Consider the following 23,753-nt stretch of genomic DNA (forward strand, 5'->3'; position numbering starts at 1 on the left):
GGAGAATCACATTTGCTAATAGGAGAACATTTCTGGTTAACAGTTGTCATTTACTGACTACATTCTTTAGCCTGGCTTCACTGTGCCCCACCCTTTGTTCTTATAATCCCCTTCACACAACCTTTGTTTGCAAAAATGAACTGTTTACTATTTCCCCTACATTTCTCATTACCTGACTCTGTGTTTAGGTTTCTGTTAATCATTTAGCCTATCCGGTTACCATTCTTATTTTTCATTATGTCTCCCATTCTTCAAAGCCTTAAATGGTATTTGCCCCATGAAGTCTCCTCACTCTCCTTCCCACTGGCAATCCTTAGAGCAATCTATCCAGATCTCTCTAATAGAGAGGCACACCTTACTTTCTCACTTGGGTTATAATTACATACGTATCTGTCACAACTTTCCCAGAATAGCACTGAGACAGAATCTGCATCCAATTAATTTTTCTAACCCAATGGGACCTTTCAAGCTGAATGACATTAACATATAATTTCTACATCATGAACCTAGTGAACTCAGTAGGCCATCCTCTTGTCAGCAACAAACTATATCTCTTCTTCCTTCCTTGTACTAAATTTGTTGCTGAATCTTTTCTGAAACCTGTACTAAGCTGTCCTGGACATTATCGCAGACAGCCTACCACACTACGTGCAAATGGCTCTCAAACCAACATCTCTGACTTCAACTCCTCCTTGAGTTTCAGACCCACGATTTTCTAACCACTGGTGTAAGAGAGATCTAGTTTGCTGAGCACCATTAACTCCTGCCAGCCTTCCAACAAGTCTCATTATAACATGAGAAAGTCTCTCTAGCTCAGCTATACACAAAGGCACAACCCGAAGTTTTCCTTAGAGAACGTTTGGCATCCTTGATTTCGGGTAGCTTTAACATTACAGATAACTCTGGTCTTCTGTTTATGTACTATGAAGTCTAAGAGCCTTTGTTCTCTACTACTACAAGTTTGGTCTCCTCACCGACAACATACTGTGTAACAAATTCTATCTGGCAAACTGCTGTGAGGATTAGAAATAGTATGTAGCACAGTACCCAGTTTATAATGCCTCAGTATTAGTTACCATTAATTGTCACCATCAGCCAAAACATGGGTATCTTCCTCTGGCATGATGCTTCTAAATGGGATGATAAGAATACCCAAGACCTGAGAACAGGGAGAAGATGGCGGCGTAGGAGGACGCTGGGCTCACCGTGTCCTGCTGATTGCTTACATTCCACCCACATCTGCCTAATTTACCCCGATAACCACCAGAAAACTAGCAGAATGGACTCTCTGGAGCCAAGCATAGACGAGAGGCCCACAGAAGAGGGTAGGAAGGGCGGAGAGGCAGTGCACTACATGGACTGGCAGGAGGGAGCCAGGGTGGTGGAGGGGCAGCCAGACCACCCGACAAGGGAGAGGCCCCAAGTCTGGCTTGCAAAAGCAGAGGGGCCCCGATGGAGTGTGTTCTGACAGCCAGTGGGACTTAACATCTGGAATGTTGTAAGTCAACAGCTCTGCTCAGAGAGTGGGAGGGAGAGTTGTTGAGCCCCGGAGGACAGAGCTCAGCTTGGCGGGGAACAAAGGCGCTGGGAAGCGCCGTCTCCCTCACCCATCCCCCAGCCAAAATCCCAAAGGGAACCAGTTCCCGTCACGGAACTTGCTTGCACCCCTTAAACACCCAACACTATGCTTCTGTGGATCCATCCCTCCGACGGGTCTGCCTCCCTCCCAGTGCCACAGGGCCCCTCCTGAAGCGGACCAACTGAAGGCAAAGCGAGCTGAGCCTGCCCCTCTTGCCCCTGTGCACCTTGTGGATCCACCCCAGCTAATATGCCAGATCCCATCGAAGCAGTACCACAAGAATGGCAGTGCGCAAGCAGCCCAGACAGAGGCCACACCACTCCAGAGTGAGTCTTGCCCCTGGGAGAGGGGAAGATAAGGTACACACCAGTCTGACTGTGGCCCCAGTGGTGGGCTGAGGGCAGACATCAGGTCTGACTGCGGCCCCACCCACCAATGCAAGTTACTCCAGACAGCACAGAGGAAGAGCCCTGCAGTTCCCTGACACTCCAGGGACTATCCAAAATGACGAAACGGTGGAATTCTCCTCAAAAGAAACTCAAGGAAGTAGCAACAGCTAACGAACTGATCAAAAACGATACAAGCAATATAGCAGAAAATGATTTTAAAATAATAGTCATAAAATTAATAGCTGGGCTTGGAAAAAGTATAGAGGACAGCAGAGAATCTATTACTACAGAGATCAAGGGACTAAGAAACAGTCAGGAGGAGCTAAAAAAATGCTATAAATGAGCTGCAAAATAAAATGGAGGCGACAACAGCTCGGATTGGAGACGCAGAGGAGAGAATAGGTGAATTAGAAGATAAAATTATGGAAAAAGAAGAAGCTGAGAAAAAGATAAAAAAAATCCAAGAGTATGAGGGGAGACTTAAAGAACTAAGTGACATAATTAAACGAAATAATGTATGCATAATTGGGATTCCAGAGGAGGAAGAGACAGGGAAAGGTGCTGAAGGTGTACTGGAAGAAATCATAGCTGAGAACTTCCCTGAACTGGGGAAGGAAAAAGGCATTGAAATCCAAGAGGCACAGAAAACTCCCTTCAGACGTAACTTGAATCAATCTTCTACACGACATATCATAGTGAAACTGGCAAAATACAAGGATAAAGAGAGAATTCTGAAAGCAGCTAGGGATAAACATGCTCTAACATATAAAGGGAGACCGATAAGACTCGTGACGGATCTGTCTACTGAAACTTGGCAGGCCAGAAAGGAATGGCAGGAAATCTTCAATGTGATGAACAGAAAAAAAAATGCAGCCGAGAATCCTTTACCCAGCAAGTCTGTCATTTAGAATAGAAGGAGAGATAAAGGTCTTCCCAAACAAACAAAAACTGAAGGAATTCGTCACCACTAAACCAGCCCTACAAGAGATCCTAAAGGGGATCCTGTGAGACAAAGTACCAGAGACATCACTGCAAGCATGAAACCTACAGACATCACAATGACTCTAAACCCATATCTTTCAATAATAACACTTAATGTAAATGGACTAAATGCGCCAACCAAAAGACCTAGGATATCAGAATGGATAAAAAAACAAGACCCATCTATTTTCTGTCTACAAGAGACTCATTTTAGACCTGAGGACACCTTCAGATTGAAAGTGAGGGGATGTAGAACTATCTATCATGCTACTCAAAGTCAAAAGAAAGCTGGAGTAGCCATACTTATATCAGAGAGAACTAGACTTCAAATTAAAGGCTGTAACAAGAGATGAAGAAGGGCATTATATAATTACAGGGTCCATCCATCAGGAAGAGCTAACAATTATAAATGTCTATGCGCCGAATACGGGAGCCCCCAAATACATAAAACAATTAATCACAAACATAAGCAACCTTATTGATAAGAATGTGGTAATTGCAGGGGACTTTAATACTCCACTTACAACATTGGATAGATCATCTAGACACAGGATCAATAAAGAAACAAGGGCCCTGAATGATACACTGGATCAGATGGACTTGATAGATATATTAGAGCTCTGCATCCCAAAGCAACAGAATATACTTTCTTCTCGAGTGCACATGGAACCTTCTCCAAGACAGATCACATACTGGGTCACAAAACAGCCCTTCATAAGTATACAAGAATTGAGATCATACCATGCATACTTTCAGACCACAATGCAATGAAGCTTGAAATCAATCACAAGAAAAAGTCTGGAAAACCTCCAAAAGCATGGAGGTTAAAGAACACCCGACTAAAGAATGAAGGGGTCAACCAGGCAATTAGAGAAGAAATTTAAAAATATATGGAAACAAATGAAAATGAAAATACAACAATCCAAATGCTTTGGGATGCAGCAAAGGCAGTCCTGAGAGGAAAACACATTGCAATCCAGGCCTATCTCAAGAAACAAGAAAAATCCCAAATACAAAATCTAACAGCACACCTAAAGGAAATAGAAGCAGAACAGCAAAGACACCCCAAGCCAGCAGAAGAAGAGAAATAATAAAGATCAGAGCAGAAATAAACAATATAGAATCTAAAAAAACTGTAGAGCAGATCAATGAAACCAAGAGTTGGTTTTTTGAAAAAATAAACAAAATTGATAAACCTCTAGCCAGGCTTCTCAAAAAGAAAAGGGAGAGGACCCAAATAGATACAATCATGAATGCAAATGGAATTATTACAACCAATCCCTCAGAAATACAAGCAATTATCAGGGAATACTATGAAAAATTATATGCCAACAAACTGGATAACCTGGAAGAAATGGGCAAATTCCTAAACACCCACACATTCCGAAACTCAAACAGGAAGAAATAGTAAGTTTGAACACACCCATAACCAGTGAAGAAACTGAATCAGTTATCAAAAATCTCCCAACAAATAACAGTCCTGGTCCAGATGGCTTGCCAGGGGAATTCTACCAGACATTTAAAGCAGAGATAATACCTATCCTCCTCAAGCTATTCCAAAAAATAGAAAGGGAAGGAAAACTTCCAGACTCATTCTATGAAGCCAGCATTACTTTGATTCCTAAACCAGACAGAGACCCAGTAGAAAAAGAGAACTAGAGGCCAATATCCCTGATGAATATGGATGCAAAAATTCTCAGTAAGACACTAGCAAATGGAATTCAACAGCATATAAAAAGAATTATTCACCATGATCAAGTGGGATTCATTCCTGGGCTGCAGGGCTGGTTCAACATTCTCAAATCAATCAATGTGATACATCACATTAATAAAAGAAAAGATAAGAACCATATGATCCTGTCAATAGATGCAGAAAAAGCATTTGACAAAATTCAGCATCCTTTCTTAATAAAATCTCTTGAGAAAGTCGGGATAGAAGGAACATACTTAAACATCATAAAAGCCATTTATGAAAAGCCCACAGCTAATATCATCCTCAATGGGGAAAAACTGAGAGCCTTTTCCCTGAGATCAGGAACACGACAGGGATGTCCACTCTCACCGCTGTTGTTTAACATAGTGTTGGAAGTGCTAGCATCAGCAATCAGACAACAAAAGGAAATCAAAGGCATCAGAGTTGGCAAAGATGAAGTCAAGCTTTCACTTTTTGCAGATGACATGCTATTATACATGGAAAACCCGACAGACTCCACCAAAAGTCTGCTAGAACTGATACATGAATTCAGCAAAGTTGCAGGATACAAAATCAATGTACAGAAATCAGTTGCATTCTTATACACTAATAATGAAACAACAGAAAGACATATAAAGAAACTGATCCCATTCACAATTGCACCAAGAATCATAAAATACCTAGGAATAAACCTGACCAAAGATGTAAAAGATCTGTATGATGAAAACTATAGAAAGCTTATGAAGGAAATTGAAGAAGATATAAAGAAATGGAAAAACATTCCGTGCTCATGGGTTGGAAGAATATTGTTAAAATATCAACACTATGCAAAGCTATCTACACGTTCAATGCAATCCCAACCAAAATTGCACCAGCATTCTTCTCAAAGCTAGAACAAGCAATCCTAAAATTTGTATAGAACCACAAAAGGCCCTGAATAGCCAAAGTAATTTTGAAGAAGAAGACCAAAGCAGGAGGCATCACAATCCCAGACTTTAGCCTCTACTACAAAGCTGTCATCATCAAGACAGCATGGTATTGGCACAAAATCAGACACAGACCAATGGAATAGAATAGAAACCCCAGAACTAGACCCACAAAAGTATGGCCAACTAATCTTTGACAAAGCAGGAAAGAATATCCTATGGAAAAAAGACAGTCTCTTTAACAAATGGTGCTGGGAGAACTGAACAGCAACATGCAGAAGAATGAAACTAGACCACTTTCTTACACCATTCACAAAAACAAACTCAAAATGGATAAAGGACCTGAATGTGAGACAGGAAACCATCAAAACCCTAGAGGAGAAAGCAGGAAAAAGACCTCTCTGACCTCAGCCGTAGCAATTTCTTACTTGACACATCCCCAAAGGCAAGGGAATTAAAAGCAAAAATGAACTATTGGGACCTCATGAAGATAAAAAGCTTCTGCACAGCAAAGGAAACAATCAACAAAACTAAAAGGCAACCAACAGAATGGGAAAAGATATTTACAAATGGCATATCGGACAAGGGCTAGTATCCAAAATCTATAAAGAGCTCACCAAACTCCACACCCGAAAACAAATAATCCAGTGAAGAAATGGGCAGAAAACATGAATAGACACTTCTCTAAAGAAGACATCCAGATGGCCAACAAGCACATGAAAAGATGCTCAACGATGCTCCTCATCAGGGAAATACAAATCAAAACCACACTCAGATTATCACTTCATGCCAGTCAGAGTGGCTAAAATGAACAAAACAGGAGACTATAGATGCTGGAGAGGATGTGGAGAAACAGGAACCCTCTTGCACTGTTGGTGGGAATGCAAACTGGTGCAGCTGCTCTGGAAAACAGTGTGGAGATTCCTGAGAAAATTAAAAATAGACCTACCCTATGACCCAGCAGTAGCACTGCTAGTAATTTGCCCAACAGACACAGGAGTACTGATGCATAGGGGCACTTGTACCCCACTATTTATAGCAGCACTCTCAACAGTAGCTAAATTATGGAAAGAGCCTAAATGTCCATCAACTGACGAATGGATAAAGAAATTGTGGTTTATATACACAATGGAATACTAAGTGGCAATAAGAAAGAATGAAATATGGCCTTTTGTAGCAACATGGATGGAACTGGAGAGTGTTATGCTAAATGAAATAAGTCATACAGGGAAGGACAGATTCCATATGTTTTCACTCTTATGTGGATGCTGAGAAACTTAACAGAAGACCATTGGGGAGGGGAAGAAAAAAATATGGTTAGAGAGGGAGGGAGCCAAAACATAAGAGACTCCTAAAAACTGTGAACAAACTGAGGGTTTATGGGGGGTAGGAGGGAGGGGTGGATGGGTGATGGGTATTGAGGAGGGCACCTGTTGGGATGAGCACTGGGTGTGGTATAGAAACAAATTTGACAATAAATTTCATAATAAAAAAGAAAAAAAAATAAATTGAAAAAGGACAGATTAATAGGAAAAAAAAAAAAGAATACCCAAGACCTTCACTGTCCTTTTCCTGAATGTCCCTCCCACCAGTCGATTCCTCCACACAACACAAGCCACAGTGCAGATGGATCACTGTGACCCACTGCAAAGCCTGCCTAAAGGTACAGGGGCCAACATTAGCCTACCATCTATAGAGCAAGGTATTTGGCTAAGTGTTTTATAGAAGTCATTGTATCTCGTGCTTACAACTCTGTAATTCAGTTATTTCCACTTTACAGATGGGAAACAGAGGCTTAGAAAAGTTAGGAAATTTGTTCTAAATTAGGAAAGCTGGAATGTAACAGAACTAGGGCAGCTATAGCCTGCATTCTTACTAGCTATAGTTTCCTGCCTTACCCTACAGGCTAGCTGTTGAAACTTCCCATGTTTTACCTCTACCTGACAACTCTCTTCACATTATCAAGAGGCCAGCTGCTGCTAGCTGCTGGTCTCTGCAGTCAATGCCTCCTTCTTCTGTACTTCTCATCTCATCCCCACCAGTCACTTTAAGTCTTTTTGCATTGTAAAAGACAGTTGCACAAGCCAGTCTCAATGTGTAGACTCCTTTTTTTTCTCGTTAGTAAACCAATCACAAATTTTCCCTTTGTTGCTACAGTTTTTTTATTCCTGCTGGAGTCAGTGCCATTTCAAATAATGGAAGCTTATCTCTATAGGATGGCTGATTGATGCATAACCAGGTAACCACTGAATATTTTTCATGCCAACAGAGACTTTTTAAAATAAGTTAATGCCAATCAGTTCATCTGTAGATGCAAACAAAAAGTCTTAACACTGTTCTGCTTGAGTACCTACTCTGCTGCTTATTATATTAAATTAGGCTTTCTCATCAGATCCTAGAAATTAAGCCAACGCTTTATCTCTTCAAAATCACCTCTCATGATCTTGCCTACTCTAGCCAAACTTCCTGTCTTACATGTCCTAGTAAATCCTTGTTTGACAGACTCTGCCTTAACTTATAGCTTTTCTAAAATTTATCAAGTTCACTATACTTATTCCCATCTTTCTAATTAGTTGACATAGAACTAATCTGTATTTAATAAAAAAAAAATTTCACAATAAATGCTAATTATTAGTGTAAAACAATGCTTAAAAAAAGCTTTCCAGAAAACTAAAATAGCAAAATGGTAAAGTATCAAAGAGAAAGAAGTGCTTCAAAATTCAGAATTAAATACAAATACATTTATTAGTAACACGTATGCTTAATTCAGACTCTCTCAAAGGAACAAACACAATCAAATTGGGCAATTAATGGTAAATAACATTGACTTACCTACTTCAGTGAGTTGATGTCTTTCTAGTGTTAAATTCTTTGGGTCCTTAATAAAATGAAAGGGTTGTATTTTTATTCCTTCAATTTGAGGGAATAACAGAGCAAAACCAGACTCTCCAATTTCTATTTCCTGAGGTCGATTGTTACCTGATCCCATTGGAGTCACTAGGAAAAAAGTTAAAGAGTTTCATGAATAGCTTTTTTTTTTTAATGTTTATTTTTTATTTTTCAGAGAGAGAGAGAGAGAGATAGCATGAGCTGGCGGGGGTGGGGTGCAGAGAGAGAGGGGGATAGAGGATCTGAAGCAAACTCTGTGCTGACAGCAGAGTCTAATGTGGGGCTTGAACCCACAAACCTTGAGATCATGACCTGAGCCAAAGTCAGATGCCTAACCCACTGAGCCACCCAGGCGCCCCTCATGAACAGATTTAATAAAAACTGAAATTTCACTTGGTATGTTATCTAGTGCCACCTAGATAACTATAGTTTGGGTCACTAAGATAATCAACAAGTTAACAGGTCACTATCTGAGAAAAAAATTCTCAGCTTTGAAATTTTTGGGGGTGGTGTCATGATGTCTGCAATATACTTTCAAACGGTTCAGAAAGAAATGTTTTTATAAACAAAGAGAAAAAAAAGAACTGTATGCAAACTTCTTAATTTTTTAAAGTTTATTTATTTTGAAAGAGAGAGAGAGAGAGAGAGAGCACGTGTGTGCATGGGGGAGAGGCAGAGTGAGAGAGAATCTCAAACAGGCCCCGGCACTATTAGTGTACAGCTCGACATGGGGCTCGAACTAACGAACCATGAGATCATGACCTGAGCTGAAATCAAGAGTCACATGCTTAACTGACTGATCCACCCAGATGCCCCGCAAAAATTTTTAAATTAGTGAATCTAGACCAAAGGAATATGAATGTTTACTCTTCTATCATTCTGCAACTTTGAGTTGAAGTTTTTCTAAATAAGAAGTTAGAGGGTAGAAAATACATCTTTGCAGCAATTCCCCTTTTAAAAAATTATCTTAACAATATTTGACAATTATATAAAATATATATATGTATATATACATACATACACAGATATATAGTCACACACATACACACACACAAAATACTTTTATCACAGAATTTTTAATAGAAAATAAAGGGAAAAAATCTAAATGCCCTACACTGGTATTTAGATTAAAAGTTATATTTAAACAATCAACCACAGCCATTAAGAATGACAGACATATTTACTAACATGGAAATATGTAATATGTTGTGAATTTTAAAGGTAGGTGTTATGGACAGAATTGTGTCCCCCCCAGATTTGTATGTTGAAGCCCTAACTGCCATTATGAATATATTTGGAGATAAGGCCTTAAAAGGGGTAATAAATGAGGTCCTAAGGATTGGACCCTAATTCACTAAGACTGGTATCCTTATAAGAAGAGGAAAAGACGCATTCCTAACGAGAGAGAAATGGCCATGTGAGGACTTAGCAAGTAGGCAAGGCAGTGGTCTGAAAGCCAGGGAGATGCCTCAGGAGAAAGCAAACCTGCCAACACTTAAATCTTGGACTTCCAGCCTCCAGAACTGTGAGAACATATATTTCTGTTGTTTAAACCACCAGTGTGTTATCTGGTTATGGCAGCCACAGGAGACTAAAACAAATACAGCAGGTTACAAGTCTATAGAATATTATATTCTTGATATATGTACACACACACGTATTTATTTCTACATAAGATGCTATTTATTGAACATCTGGAAGGTTATGCATCATAACATTAATAGAGTAGTTAACTCTATGATGCTTAAAGTTGCTTGATGTTTTTTTTTCGCTCATCTTTATCTTCTCATTTTTCTTTAACAACAAATATTACTAATATAAATAATAAAACTCTTTTTTTAAAGTTTATTTCTTTTGAGAGAGAGACAGTGTGAGTGGCGAAGGGGTACAGAGGGGCAGAGAGAGAGAGAATCCCAAGCAGGCTCCACCCTGTCAGTGCAGAGCCCGATGTGGGGCTTGAACTCCTGAAACCATGAGATCATGACCTGAGCTGAAATCAAGAGTCAGATGCTTAGCCGACTGAGCCACCCAGGTGCCCCTAGAGTATCTTTTTAAAAAGTGTTAAGCTTTTTAGAGACCAAAGCTACAGCAAAATGAAAAAAATATCCAAAGAGAAAATTTCAGAATCATATCAACCCCCACACAAGATATTCTGAATTAAAAACAAAAATTTCAGGTTATAAGGACCCCTTCTTCCACAAAAATAGATCAAAACAAAAGCAATTTTTAAAAGTGCAGATCTCATGACAATATATACTAAATCTCAATATACTTTTTATAGAAATGGACAGGCTGATTCTAAAAATATGTAGAAGTGGCAATGAGAAAAAATGAAATATGGCCTTTTGTAGCAACGTGGATGGAACTGGAGAGTGTGATGCTAAGTGAAATAAGCCATACAGAGAAAGACAGATACCATATGGTTTCACTCTTATGTGGATCCTGAGAAACTTAACAGGAACCCATGGGGGAGGGGAAGGAAAAAAAAAAAAAAGAGGTTAGAGTGGGAGAGAGCCAAAGCATAAGAGACTGTTGAGAACTGAGAACAAACTAAGGGTTGATGGGGGGTGGGAGGGAGGAGAGGGTGGGTGATGGGTATTGAGGAGGGCACCTTTTGGGATGAGCACTGGGTGTTGTATGGAAACCAATTTGACAATAAATTTCATATATAAATAAAAATAAATAAATAAAAATATATAGAAATGCAAAGGACCTAGACAGCCAAAACAGTTTTTTTTTGTTTTTTTAAAAAAAAATTTTTTTTTTCAACGTTTATTTATTTTTGGGACAGAGAGAGACAGAGCATGAACGGGGGAGGGGCAGAGAGAGAGGGAGGCACAGAATCGGAAACAGGCTCCAGGCTCTGAGCCATCAGTCCAGAGCCCGATGAGGGGCTCGAACTCACGGACCGCGAGATCGTGACCTGGCTGAAGTCGGACGCTTAACCGACTGCACCACCCAGGCGCCCCCCAAAACAGTTTTTAAAAAGAACATTAAGGCCTCTAGTAATATGGCAATGGCTTAAGGACAGACAAATACATCAATGAAGCAGAATTAAATACAGAAATAGACCCACAAACATGCAGTCAACTGTTTTTTTTTGTTTTTTTTTTTTTAATTTTTTTTTTTCAACGTTTATTTATTTTTGGGACAGAGAGAGACAGAGCATGAACGGGCGAGGGGCAGAGAGAGAGGGAGACACAGAATCGGAAACAGGCTCCAGGCTCTGAGCCATCAGCCCAGAGCCCGACGCGGGGCTCGAACTCACGGACCGTGAGATCGTGACCTGGTTGAAGTCGGACGCTTAACCGACTGCGCCACCCAGGCGCCCCAGCAGTCAACTGTTTTTAACAAAGGTGTCAAGGCAATTAGAGGAAAGAAAAATCTTCAAAAAATGGTGATGAAATAAACATGAACAAAAATTAACCTTGAACCCCTACCTCACACCATACATGTAAGAGCTAAACTAAACAGCTTATAGAAAAAGACATAGAGAATATCTTTGTGACTTTGAGATAGGCAAAGATTTCTTGGAAAGGACATAAATATTTACAACATCTATGCCTGATAAAGGTCTTGTATTAGAATATATAAACAACGTCAAATCAAAAATAAAAACAATTCAATAAAAAAAAACAGTAAAAGACTTGGATACCTCATAAAAACAGGTATACAAATAGCCAATAAACAGATGAACAGATGCTCAACATAATTAAAATCATTGGAGTAATTCAAATTAAAACTAGCCTAAGATCCACTACGATGGCTAAAATGAAAGACTCATTTGAAGACACTAAGTTAGTGAGGATATGTAGCAATGAACATCTAACACCCTCATTCATTGCTGGTGAGTATAAAATGGAACAACTCTTGAAAACAGTTTGGCAGTTTCTTGTTGAGTTAAACATAACCAAGCCCAAGACCGAGCAATTCTACCTCTTAGCCCAAGAAGAATAAGAATACTTATACAAAAATGTTCACAAGAACCTCATTCACAATAGCCAGGAATGTGAAACAATCCAAATCTCCATCAAAAAGAGCATGGGAAAATAGTCTATTTATGTAACAGAATAATAATAATGATAATAATAATAATTTTTAAATGAATTCCTAATATGCACAGTAACATAATGTGGAGAAACAGGAACCCTCTTGCACTGTTGGTGGGAATGCAAACTGGTGCAGCCACTCTGGAAAACAGTGTGGAGCTTCCTCAAAAAATTAAAAATTGCTATGACCCAGCAATAGCACTGCTAGGAATTTATCCAAGGGATACAGGAGTGCTGATGCATAGGGGCACTTGTACCCCGATGTTTATAGCAGTACTTTCAACAATAGCCAAATTATGGAAAGAGGCTAAATGTCCATCAACTGACGAATGGATAAAGAAATTGTGGTTTATATACACAATGGAATACTACGTGGCAATGAGAAAGAATGAAATATGGCCTTTTGTAGCAACATGGATGGAACTGGAGAGTGGTATGCTAAATGAAATAAGTCATACAGAGAAAGACAGATACCATATGTTTTCACTCTTATGTGGATCCTGAGAAACTTAAAAGAAGACCATGGGGAGGGGGAAAAAAAAAGTTAGAGAGGGAGGGAGCTAAACCCTAAGAGACTCTTAAGAACTGAGAATAAACTGAGGGTTGATGGGGGGTGGGAGGGAGGGGAAAGTGGGTGATGGGCATTGAGGAGGGCACCTGTTGGGATGAGCACTGGGTGTTATATGGAAACCAATTTGAGAATAAATTTCATATTAAAAAAAAATAAGTAAATCTCAAAAATATTATGGTGTTAAAAAATATTTATACTGCATGAAAAAAACCAAGACAAAAAAAGAGTATATACCATATGGTTCCATTTATATGACATTCAACAATAGGCAATCTAACCCATGGTCACAGAAATCAGAACCAGGGTTTCTTTGGCAGGCAGAGATGGACAGGAAAAGGGCATGACAGATCTTCCTCAGGTGACGGAAATATTCTATATCTTGACTGGTGTATAGGTTACACAAGGGTATACATTTGTCAAAACTCATTAATTTAGTACACTTACGATTGTGCAGGTCATGTAAGTAAAATTTATCTTAAAAGAAAGAAAATGATCTTTGCATATATATGAATGAACAAATTTCCTCAAACTTGAAATTTTTCTAACCTAAAGAATGAAGATGGGCTAGGAGTCAATGGTTGCTTTAGAAATAATCACTAAACTGTGGCCTAAGAAAAAGGAATCCAACCACTGTCTTGGCGGTAGTTTTGTTGGAACATGCATGGAACTGGCTCAAAGAAAGCATCTAGCTGCAGGGGTACCAAAAACACAAAGCATGTCCATGAAAACACGAGAATTGGAATGGCATCTACTCCTGACATCAAGATCATAAGGGAACTTGGGGGAATAGACAAGCAAAGTTAAAACTCCAGAAGAGAGCAAGCACAAAAAGAAGGCTAGACTTCCCACTCTCACAATGGGGTCCCCCCAACAAGTCCACCCTCCCTCTCCTGCCTCCGTCCCCCAACCAAAATTTTAAAAAGGAGAAATGTGACTGTATTTTGAAAATGCCATGGTGGATGAGGTGGGGGTGGGGGGGGGGGCATAAGAAAATGATGAAGCTACCATTCTGTATAAGCATTTGTTAATAACTAGTAATGGTAAACCTAGACCACTCATTTTAGGAAAATTCAAAAGTTAAAACCATGGTTATTGCTATCATTTTTTTAATCCAATGAGGAACAAAATGTGTGGTGATTGGCAGATATAATAGTATGTATAGGGGTGAGGAGCCAATAATGGTAGAGATGAAATAGTCCCTATCAACCATGTATTTATCCTTATTCATTTGTAAACACTTGAAATCCTTTGTACTTCACTGTGTTAAGACTCTTAAATTCAGATCAAAAGTCTCTCAGTGAAGATTAAAAATGCCAATTATGGAGTACTACTGAGTGGAACAAAGAAAATAGTAATAGCTGACATTTACTCATTGATTCTTGCACATCTCTATTCTGACTACTTTTCATGTTAACTCATTTAATCCACAATCCTCCAAAGAAGTATTAGCAATCATACCCATTTCATATATGGGGAAACTGAAGCCCTATAAAGTTAGGTAACTTGCCCAAGGTCATACAGAGACTAAATAGTACACCCAGGATTCCAATCCAGGTACCTGAACCACTGTACCATGACTGCCTCAACAGAATGTCTCTCCCCCATGAACTATCGAAAGGAATCAAGGGGCACCTGGGTGGCTCAGCTGGTTAAGCATCTGACTCTTGATTTCGGCTTAGGTCATGATCTCACGATTCGGGAGATTGAACCCTGCACTAGGCTCTGCACTAAGTGTGAAGCCTGCTTAAGATTTTCTCTCTCTCTCCCTCTGCCCCTCTCCTCTTGCATGCGCTCTTCTCTCTCTCACACACACACACAAAAATAAATAAAAATTAAAAAAAAAAAAGAATCAAGAATAATAAAAAACAGCAAAAATTCACCAGCAGCAAACTTGGAAAAGGTTATAATTTCATGCTATAGCTATAAACTTCAAACAGTGATATCTAAGTAGAGAAACAAAAGCTTTCTGGTAGCTCCTATTCCCAGCCCTAACTTACCCGTGCCCACCAGAAATAATCCTGGTTGAACTGACAAAAGCATTTAATGCTTTCTGATTTGGAGAGAGGAAGTATGTGAGCTCTTTCCTCTTATGAAAGGCTCTTGGAAAGATATGCATCACATTTGTTTTTTATAGATAGCCCTGAGACTGGGAATACTAACCACAATAATCTAAAGAACACTAATAGAAGTCAAATATACCATGGTAAATATGAGTAACTTTTTGGCATTTTTGGATGGCCAAAAACATAAATGTGGTTTTAAGCTACAAAGAATTCAACAGTTTATAGGAGCCCACATTAACGCAAGGCAAGAAATTATCAAATGGGTATTTTCTCTCACCTACAATTCCTGGGGTCACAATCCCAAGGACTTGGCATTGTTTTGGGAATAGCTTCTCAAGGGCAAATGCTGCTTCCATAGTAGTTCTTTTCCTTGCTGTAATAATACATTAGCAAAATTATTACATTCATTTTAGATCAAATCTGATGGTGGTGGGCAGGGGGGAGCAAACAATGAATAAAGTTTAAATCATTTACACCAGAATGGTTTATAAAGAAGTCTAAGAACTTTGATGAATACATTTTCCGATTTGGGGCCCATTTTATAAGTTAAAATTCTAAATCTGACCTTTAACATCACCAATTTGCCTTTCTTGCTTTGTTCATATACTGCTTTTGCCTCAGTGATGTTAAATTTAACAGCAGCAGCTAAATTTTAACTTGCTATTGTACCTCTCTGTTTAGCTGATATTAGAGCATGACTGTTTCACTGCATAGACAGAACCTGGATTCAAATTAGACAGTGATAACACAGGTCTAGACCTGAACCTCAGTGTGCCCAGCCTGGGAAACCTAGTCTACTTCTGCTCTTAGAGAGCCAAGAAGCATGCATGGTATCTATAGATAACTTTGGTCTCCCTAAATGGGTCCCCATCACACAACATAAGGCTTCAATAGCCAAAGATATACATTGTTTTAATAATAAAAAGTGCCTGGATGGCTAAAGTATTTCAATTTGAGAAAAACATCTTTCTAAAGAATCTGTTTTAGTTGTACTGCAAGGTTTAGAAATCAGTCTTTGAAGCAAAAAGGGTCTCTTAAGTTTCAAAGACAATATATTCATGAAGTCCTAGAGCCTGAGAAAGTCAGTAACTCTCAAGACTAGGACAATATTTAGCTCTAGAGGTACATAAGGAAACAAAAACTCAAACCTTTTCTTTTGATATTCACCTCTCTTGTGGCCACGACACTCTTCCAGACTAATGAAAGTTTCTGAATCAGCCATGTAAAGAACTGTCTGTGGTAAGATGTGAACATTCTGCTAAAAAAAACAAAAAACAAAAATGGAACTGGATCACATGAATCTAGAAGTGCTCTCATGGTCCCTTAAAGTTTTGCTCTGGTCCAAACTGCCATGGATGTACCCTCCCTTCAGGTCAGTGTCTGACCTGAGTCCAACCACTTCCCACTCATTTTTTACTTCTGCTCCTTCCTTTTCAGCTCATTCATTTGAACATCTCTCATTTCTTCTTCAAGTCAAACTCATTCCAGCCTAACTCAAAATGTTCATTTTCATAATTTAAACTCTTTTTTGTTGATTTTTTATTTTAGAGAGAAAGAGATAGAGTGGGAGAGAGGGGCAGAGGGAAAGAGACAGAATTCCAAGTGAGCCCAACGCTCAGCCTGGAGCACGCCACAGGCCTAGCTCCCACAACCCTGACATCATGACCTGAGCCAAAATCAAGAGTTGGATGCCCAACTGACTGAGTCACCCAGGCAACCCCATAATTTAAACTTTTAAATAAAAACATTAAATGCCAGCAAAAGGGGCTACTTTGCTTTCCTGAATAGGCATCACACTAATAGAAAGGTGCGAGCAACAAAGGAAAGTATACAAACTGTATTGCTCCTTTTTTCACTGCCTACCAAATGGAAGTATCCCAGGACTTCATTTCTACCTCACCAACTAGTTCCCTCCAGGGAAACTTTTACTTACTACAATCCAGAAATACACACACTGCTGTGCACATTCTCCTGCGGCTCTCTTCGTTTACCACTTAATTTAGGACTATGTCCCCCAAGAGACACTTGAAGTGCCACCTCCCCTACAAAACCTTTTCTTAGACTTCCTTAGTACCCTGGACCTCATATATGACATACCTTACGTCCCAGTCATTCTTACTTGTGCCTTATCTCCACTTAGAAGCTAGGCTTATTCAGATTTCTGGTTTCCACTAAATGTCACATTACAGCCAAGTGGCAAAGTGGCTGAATCAAACAAAAGGATGAACATACGTTTTTTTCTAAACTGGTTATTTTCAAAGATTTTTACTACCAGAATGGAATGAAGTACTTCACATATAGCAACTTCAACTCTGATTAAATGAGAAAGTGTTAATCTACTGTAATTTTGGGGAATGTTAAAATGTTTCAGAGTAGATTACATATAGAGAAATTCAAAAAAGGTAACTGAGACAGAATGATGGCCCTGTGGTGGCCCCAGGGTTGATAAGACCTAAGGGTATAGTTCTCTTGGTCCACACGGCATTTTCAAAGAATGCAATTTGGTTACCAACATTGAAAATTACACAAAATATTTACAGAAAATATGGATTTCCAGATTCTTTTGAAAAACTAGACATGCTAACAACACTTAGACCGTATTCTTCTTGACTAGGGCTAAACAAAGGCAAGCACTCCCTGGTTTGTCATGGCCTTATTGCTCCCTATGCTGTCACAGCAAACCAACTTAGTCACCTGCCTAACTTTGGAGTCATTTGAGTTTGTGATACCTGGTATAGGAAGTAAGGAAATAGGAAGTCTAGTCCTGAGTTTTTAGGATTCTCTCATTCCTGGTACCCAATGAAAAGCAATTGCTTGACTCTTCCTTTCTAATTCTCACTAGAAGCAGTGACAGTGACAGTCCTCAACATGAAAAGGTCTCAAAGCACAATGTGAGACAACTGCAACCCCACTCCCTTATACAAAGAAGTTCCAAATAGCAAGATACGTTATAAATTTTTCTGTAGACTTGAAAATATTTCTGATAAAAAAGTTAAACTAATTTTCTTTATGGCTATAAAAGTGTCATGTCCACTAGGTAACCTAGAGGCAAACACAAAGAAAACAGTATGATTTGGACAAGGTTTCCATTTTAGTTTAACCACAGTAGCATTTACTACAATGAATAAACTTCTTTAAGGGCATTACTATATGAATTTTTAAAATGCCATTGATAATACAGAATAATAATTTCATTTTTAGCAGTTTCAAAACTGCTATCCCTGGTACTGAAGATAATGTGTTATATGCATTACCTTTCCATTACTTAACCCTAGAACAAGTCTTTAAGGGTATGAGGAAAATTCTTACTGTCTTTCCATTTTAGAGATAGAACCTGAAGCTCAAAGAGATTAGGTAACTTTTTCCTTTTCCTTTTTTTTTTTTAATGTTTATTTATTTTTGATAAAACATACACAAGGGCAGGGGAGGGGCAGAAAGAGAGGGAGACAGAGGATCTGAAGCAGGCTCTGCACTGACAGCAGAGAGCTGAGAGCCCCATGTGGGGCTCGAACCCACGAACCATGAGATCATGACCTGAGCTGAAGTTGGACACTTAACCTACTGAAGCATTCAGGTGCTCCAAATTAGGTAACTTTTTCAGAGACTGACAGCTGGTATGCACCAAAGTTAGGTTCAGACCTAAATACATCTGGCTATTAACAGCCATTATATTGTATAAACCTTTAAAGCTATATGAAAATAATACCTGCTGTGGTAAAAATCTGAAGGAAAAAAAAATAGAAAAAAATTTAAAGCATTAAAAAAAAAAAAAAAAAAATCACACAATTCTACCCTGACAGGAAACTTTTGCTAACATTTTGACTTACTTCTTTTCTATTCTTCCTTTTTTGTTTTTAAATAATTCAGATTATACTAAACATAATTCATAATTTGCCTTCTTCACTTATAACATGAACATTTTCCCTTGTCATTAATGCATCTTGCAGTTCATCATTTAGTGACTATTTGTAAACATTAGGTTGTTTTCAATTTCCCTTATAATAAATGATGCTGCAAAGAACATCTTTATGGAAGTATGCCAGCACTTTGAATTTCTCCAAATGACAACTTCTAGAAACAGACCAGGCAGGGTTTGAACCAATATGCAAAGAAGAAAGTTTCCTACGAGCCTGCTTTTGGATCTGAGTCCCAAAGCCCAAACAGAGTAAGGAGAAAATCCACATGAGAAAAACGGAAACAGAAGATTGGTCATTTATGGGGCATTTGTCTAATATCCAAACACATTAACAATGATGAAAGCCAGGTTTTTCATTGTCCAAAAGGGAGGTACAAATATGACCTGAGAGAAAAGAAAACTGTAAAGAACTCTGTGTTGGACTGGAATTGGATGTACTTAAGCAAACTCATGAATTTCCATATATATAATAGTTATAATTGTACACATACATATATTCCTTGGCTCTGTCCACTAGGCTCTAAAGAAGCAAAACCTTTGACAGCAATGCATTTCAACTACCATTCTCCACTAAAGGAACCAGAACTCTTTAAAGAAATGGCTGATTCCAGGACTAAAGCAGACAAAACACAAGATGAGCTTAGAAAATGTTGTGTCAGAGAGAAAGGAGGTGCTCAAAGGTGACAGATTCATCTCTAAAAGACCCTGAAGCCAGCTGAAGGGGCTCCTGCTAGCCAAAATGGGGATAATTTGGACACTAAAATCAATTCTTTTAGAGATGATATCACATTGAATAAGAGACTTAAGAGTCCATACAGATATAAATAAATGAATAAATTGAAACAGGAATACTTACATAGTTTCAAAATATCTCCTCACAAAATACTTATTAATTGCAGTGGAAAAGACTAATTTTACAGTAGCGACATCTAACACACACCATGTCAATCAAATTATCAAAGGTAATAACACCAGTAATGAGACAAAAATGGAAATCAGATGCTACCTAATAGGATGAAACTAAAAGAGCACAGGATCACTTCTGTGATATTCCTGCCAAAGATACATAATCTGAATCTAAGAAACATGTTCTACAAGATAACTGGCCTATAATTTACATACCTGTCAAAGTTGTGAAAGTCAAGCAAAGCTTGAGAAACTGTTCCACATCAAAAATTAAAGAAATGACAACAGCATAAGATTCTAAAATGAATTATTTTGCCACGAGGAACATTGGTTGTACTGTGGTGGTGTAGAATATTCCTGTTTGTATGTAATGCACGCTAACGTATGAGGAAGTGAAAGAATATTAGATTGGCAATTTACTCTCAAATAGCTCGGTCCCACTCCCAAATAATATACCACAGCCTCACTGTCACCTGTCCTCAAGAAGTCTGCCCTTCTGATTTCATAGTTCAAGTCTTTACCTCCTCAGGTATGGCCCAACTTTTGAAACAGGGGCCCAGAGATACAATACAGAAGAACAGTCAGGACCAGAGGTTGAAATATTTGGGTTTAAGTATTGATTCTTGGCTTTTTAATGTGACACTAATCAAAGAGATCCAGCTGCCTTCCCTGAAAAACAATGAAAATACCTGTTTTTTTTGAAGCAGGTAAAGGGAAGGTTCGGCATAGCGTTATTAGAATAGTAAAAATCTGAATACACAAAATGCCCAACATCTGAAAAGCAGTCAAATAAATCATGGCACATCCTTACAATATAGTTATTAAAATGAGTGTTTATAAATATTTTCATGTCACGAGAAAATGTTCCCTAAATCACCAAGAATAAGGCCACATACAAAATAAGGATTATAAAGAAAAAGATTTCGTACTCGAAGACTGACCCACCAACCCTGAAACCGCCTGTGCAGGACGCTCCCGTCTTACTTGCCTCAAGCTCCTCGGCTGCAACGCGAACCAAGCAATGCTCCTCCAACTGGCCAGCATCCGCCGAGCCCGCGGAGATCCACGTCACACTCCGATGCGTCCGCAACACCCGACGAACACACTCCCTCCATAAGCGGCACACGCTGGGGACGCAAACGCACAAAGGGTTGTGAAGGGTCGTTCATTTCCCTCTCACAGACAACCCCAATTAGAACAGCAGGAAATTCTTGCGGGATCAAAAGTCCGGGAAGGGGGTGTCAGGGCACAGATTCAGAGGGAGAACAGGGGGCAGAGACAACCATAAGGCACACCTCGTCCCCCTGGGAAGAGTGCCCAAGAGAGGGACAGGGGTACGGCGGGGGTACCACGCAGATGGGGGCATCACCTCAGAGAAGGAGAAGGGAGCCGGGGGCAGCCGTGGGTCCCGAAGGTGTCTGCCCACCCCGCCAGCCAGGGCAAGCCCGAGGCAAGTCCCGAAGTAAGCTTCCCGCCTCCTCTCTCCTCACCCGGCCACCCGCAGCAACGCCTTGGCGGGCAGGAAGGTGAGGACACGCTCCACCACCTCCGCTAGGTTACCCAACACAAAGGTGCTTTGTGGGTCCGCGGAAGAGCCTTGGCGATCGCCACCACCGCGATCACTACAGCCACCCACCATCTCCATTCCTCACCAACCCGCCCAGCAAGCAAGCACTACGGCGACTCGCGAGGCACTCGTTAGGCCGGGACAGGACTTCCCAGCTAGCGCGCATTGAGCAGGCGCGCGCGCGCCACTTCCGGCCGGTTAGGGGAGCCAGGCTGCTGAGACCCACCCACGTGACTCCAGGCCAACCCGCTTCCTGCTTGGATCCCCGAGGGCCCGCTGGCGGCAGGAGGCAGTGAACGGGCTTGCGTCCTGTGATCTTGCGGAAACCTTGTAGGAGGCCTCTCACAGGCAAAAATAGGTCCTCCTCTTGTGCCTCTCGCTGCACTTGCAGCGCTATATTCTTTGTCGGTACAAAACTTTAAGTCATGGTATCTTCTAGGAAGAAACTAGGTAATATTTGTCCCTCTTTATAGTACAAATGTCTGCTAAACATGAGTCCAGTTTTTGAACGGGCAGTATCTGCTTTAAAAAAAAAACTGTGAAGATGACAGGTGTGTAGATGACCATCTTTTATTCAACGCCTAGGGAATGTGGTTAACTCACTGTAGCCCTCACCTTCTGTATGGAAGGGCATGAATAGCACCTACCACTGCTGTGAAAATCTTGACCAACTGCGTTAGTTCCTCACTAGTAGCATCAGATTCACCAGGAATTATGAAGTTTTGGCTTTAACAAGTTTTCCCCTTAAGTATCATCAACAGTGGTATATTAGTTGCAGGTCTGTGACGTGATTCAACAATTCTATACATTACTCCATGCTGGCTGAATCCCCTTCACCTATTTCACCCATCCCCCCACCCACCTCCTCTGGCAACCACCAGTTTGTTTTCTGTATTAAAATTTCTTTTTCTTCTTTAAGTGTTTAGTTTTGAGAGAGAGCGCATGAGCTGGAAGGGCAGCAAGAGAGGGAGACACAGAACCCAAAGCAGGTTCCAGGCTCTGAGCTGTCAGCACAGAGCCAGAGGCAGGTGGAACCCAAGAACCACGAGATCATGACGTGAGCCAAAGTTTGAACTTAACCAACTGAGCCACCCTAGGCGCCCCTAAAAGTCTTTTCAAAATTTCTTTGGCTTAAAATTACAGGAGTGAAATCATATGGTATTTGTCTTTGACTTATTTCCCTTAGCATTATGCCCTCTATGTCCATCCATGTTGTTGCAAATGGCAAGATCTCCTTTTTTTCTGGTTATAATATACTATTGTGTATAAACACCATTTCTTTACCTGCTCATCTATTGTTGGACACTTGAATTGCTTCCCTATCTTGGCTATTTTGAATGCTGCCACAAACCTTTTCAAATCAGTGTTTTCATTTTCTTTGTGTCAACCCAGTAGTGGAATTATTGGATATGGTAATTCTGTTTTTCAGGAACCTCCATACTATTTTTCCAATGCTTCCTCCATACTATTTTTCCATTCCCACCAACAGTGCACAAGGTTTCCTTTTTCTCCACATTCTCACCAACACTTTGTCATTTCTTACGTTTTTTAATTTGAGTCATTCTGTCTCATTGTGGTTTTACTTTGTATTTTCCTGATGATTAACGATGCTGAGCATCTTTTCATGTGTCTGTTAGGTTTTGGCACATTCTTGGTCCTCACTTCAGGCCTACTGAATCAGATACTGGAGGCAGGGCCCAACATTCTGAGTTTTAACTTTTCTGTGATTTGTTTTCCCGTGATTCTGATGCTAGCTCAGGTTGAGAACCACAGATAGAAGGAATGTAAGCATAGCAGACACTGCTGTATCCCTATCTAACATCCATTACTCCTGCTGCTTCTTTACTAACAAAGCCAGATTCGATCACCAGCTCTAGAGGGTAAACTTAGTTGAACTAAACTAGTGGATCTCAAACATTCTCACCTCAGGACTCTCACATTATGACAACCCCAAAGAGCTTATTTATGTGGGTTATGACTATTAATATTTGCCAATTAAAAATTAAAACATTTTAATATTATTTCACTTAAAAATAATAAATCCATTACAGATGAACAAAACAGAATTTTTGTGAAAAAAATAACTATGCTCCCTCACCCAATAGTGAATAGTTGTGGCATCATATCACATTTTGCAGACCTCTAATTTCTGCATCTAAGCTGCATCTGCTTCTGAATTCCATCTACTGCAGCATCAAATCACATGGCCTCTGGAAAACTCCAC

General features: G+C 39.8%; 1 protein-coding gene across 9 annotated transcripts in view; it reads right to left on the reverse strand.

The window, feature by feature from the left end:
- The window catches only part of FBXO22 (F-box protein 22), a 31,386-nt gene extending 9,650 nt beyond the window's left edge, over positions 1 to 21,736 (reverse strand). The window contains exons 1-5 of one of the 9 annotated variants that reach the window (XM_086711303.1): positions 21,615 to 21,736; positions 20,951 to 21,089; positions 16,289 to 16,398; positions 15,418 to 15,513; positions 8,401 to 8,565 (exon numbers count right to left, since the gene is read on the reverse strand). In XM_086711303.1, coding sequence (XP_086567429.1) covers positions 8,401 to 8,565; positions 15,418 to 15,513; positions 16,289 to 16,398; positions 20,951 to 21,006 — 427 coding nt within the window. In that variant the 5' untranslated portion in view covers positions 21,007 to 21,089; positions 21,615 to 21,736. Of the gene's footprint in view, positions 1 to 8,400; positions 8,566 to 15,417; positions 15,514 to 16,288; positions 16,399 to 20,950; positions 21,090 to 21,331 lie in introns of all 9 variants that reach the window. The other 8 variants (XM_025919447.2, XM_086711299.1, XM_086711300.1 and 5 more) reach the window with 8 other exon arrangements.
- Positions 21,737 to 23,753: the final 2,017 nt, after the last annotated feature.

This window comes from Puma concolor, chromosome B3 (assembly GCF_028749965.1).
Source record: "Puma concolor isolate L17-30 chromosome B3, mPumCon1.1.hap2, whole genome shotgun sequence".
In the NCBI taxonomy this organism is placed as follows: Eukaryota; Metazoa; Chordata; class Mammalia; order Carnivora; family Felidae; genus Puma; species Puma concolor.